The sequence below is a fragment of the Bison bison genome, unplaced genomic scaffold (genome assembly GCF_000754665.1).
Source record: "Bison bison bison isolate TAMUID 2011002044 unplaced genomic scaffold, Bison_UMD1.0 scf7180017864337, whole genome shotgun sequence".
Lineage (NCBI taxonomy): Eukaryota > Metazoa > Chordata > Mammalia > Artiodactyla > Bovidae > Bison > Bison bison.
In genome coordinates this window covers 1,308,753-1,309,508 of record NW_011494909.1, presented here as the reverse complement: position 1 = coordinate 1,309,508, position 756 = coordinate 1,308,753, and the positions used below count along the sequence as shown (strand labels likewise).

General features: G+C 78.4%; 2 protein-coding genes across 2 annotated transcripts in view; one reads left to right on the top strand and one right to left on the bottom strand.

The window, feature by feature from the left end:
* USP6NL (USP6 N-terminal like) overlaps nt 1-599 on the bottom strand; it is a 136,462-nt gene extending 135,863 nt beyond the window's left edge. Inside the window, exon 1 of the mRNA XM_010854110.1 lies at nt 362-599. The gene's annotated coding sequence lies outside the window, so the exon portion shown is untranslated. The remainder of the gene's footprint in view (nt 1-361) is intronic.
* ECHDC3 (enoyl CoA hydratase domain containing 3) overlaps nt 1-756 on the top strand; it is a 125,866-nt gene that overhangs the window by 2,502 nt on the left and 122,608 nt on the right. Inside the window, exon 2 of the mRNA XM_010854109.1 lies at nt 44-699. Coding sequence (XP_010852411.1) covers nt 44-699 — 656 coding nt within the window. The remainder of the gene's footprint in view (nt 1-43; nt 700-756) is intronic.

Sequence of the window (756 nt, the reverse complement as noted above, 5' to 3'; positions counted from 1 at the left end):
CCGACCCCCGCCCCTTCCACGAGCCCCCTTCACCGGTCGGCAGGTCCCCCTCCCGCGCCGTCCCAGCCAGATCCAGCCCGCACGCACCCCGGCGCCCCTCGCCCGGCGCCCGCCGACCTGCCAATCACACCCGCAGCACCCAGCGGTCCGGGCTTCAGGGGCGGGGCCGGACGGCCGCGCGCGTTTCCGGAGCCGGCCCCTCGAGGGCGGGGGCCGGGAGCGCCGCTCGTCCACCTCCCCTGCGGCCGCGAATGGCGGCGTCCGGCTCCCCAGGGCCACCTCCGAGTCCGTGTCCGGGGGAAGCCCGCCAAGCCCCGCCGCCGCCAGCCCCTCGCAGTGGGAAAGGGGAAAATGAACTTACCTCCGAACGGTCCCGTCGGCGGAGGCTGCGGGCGGGGGGTCCCCGGGGCCGAGCAGGTCCCGGCGCAGCGGCGGCGGCTACCGCAGTGCCCTCCGCCCCATTGTTTCCCTTCCGAGAGGATCCCGGCAAAGCCGAGCCCGGGAACCAGGAAGTTCCCCGGCGCGACACCTCCTGCCGCCGCTATGGAAACGGCCCCCCGCCTCCCAGAGCAGCTCACCCGGGACCCCGCCTCCGAGCCGCCGGCCCCGCCCGCCTCACGGGCCGCCGCCAACCGTCGCCGCTGCGGCCGCGGCCGCCGCCATCTTGGCGCGGCCCGGGCGGCCCCTTCCCGGCGGCACGTGCGCGCTGCTCCCGCGTATTCCCGCCGGCCGCGGGGGCGCGCTGCCAGGGCCGCA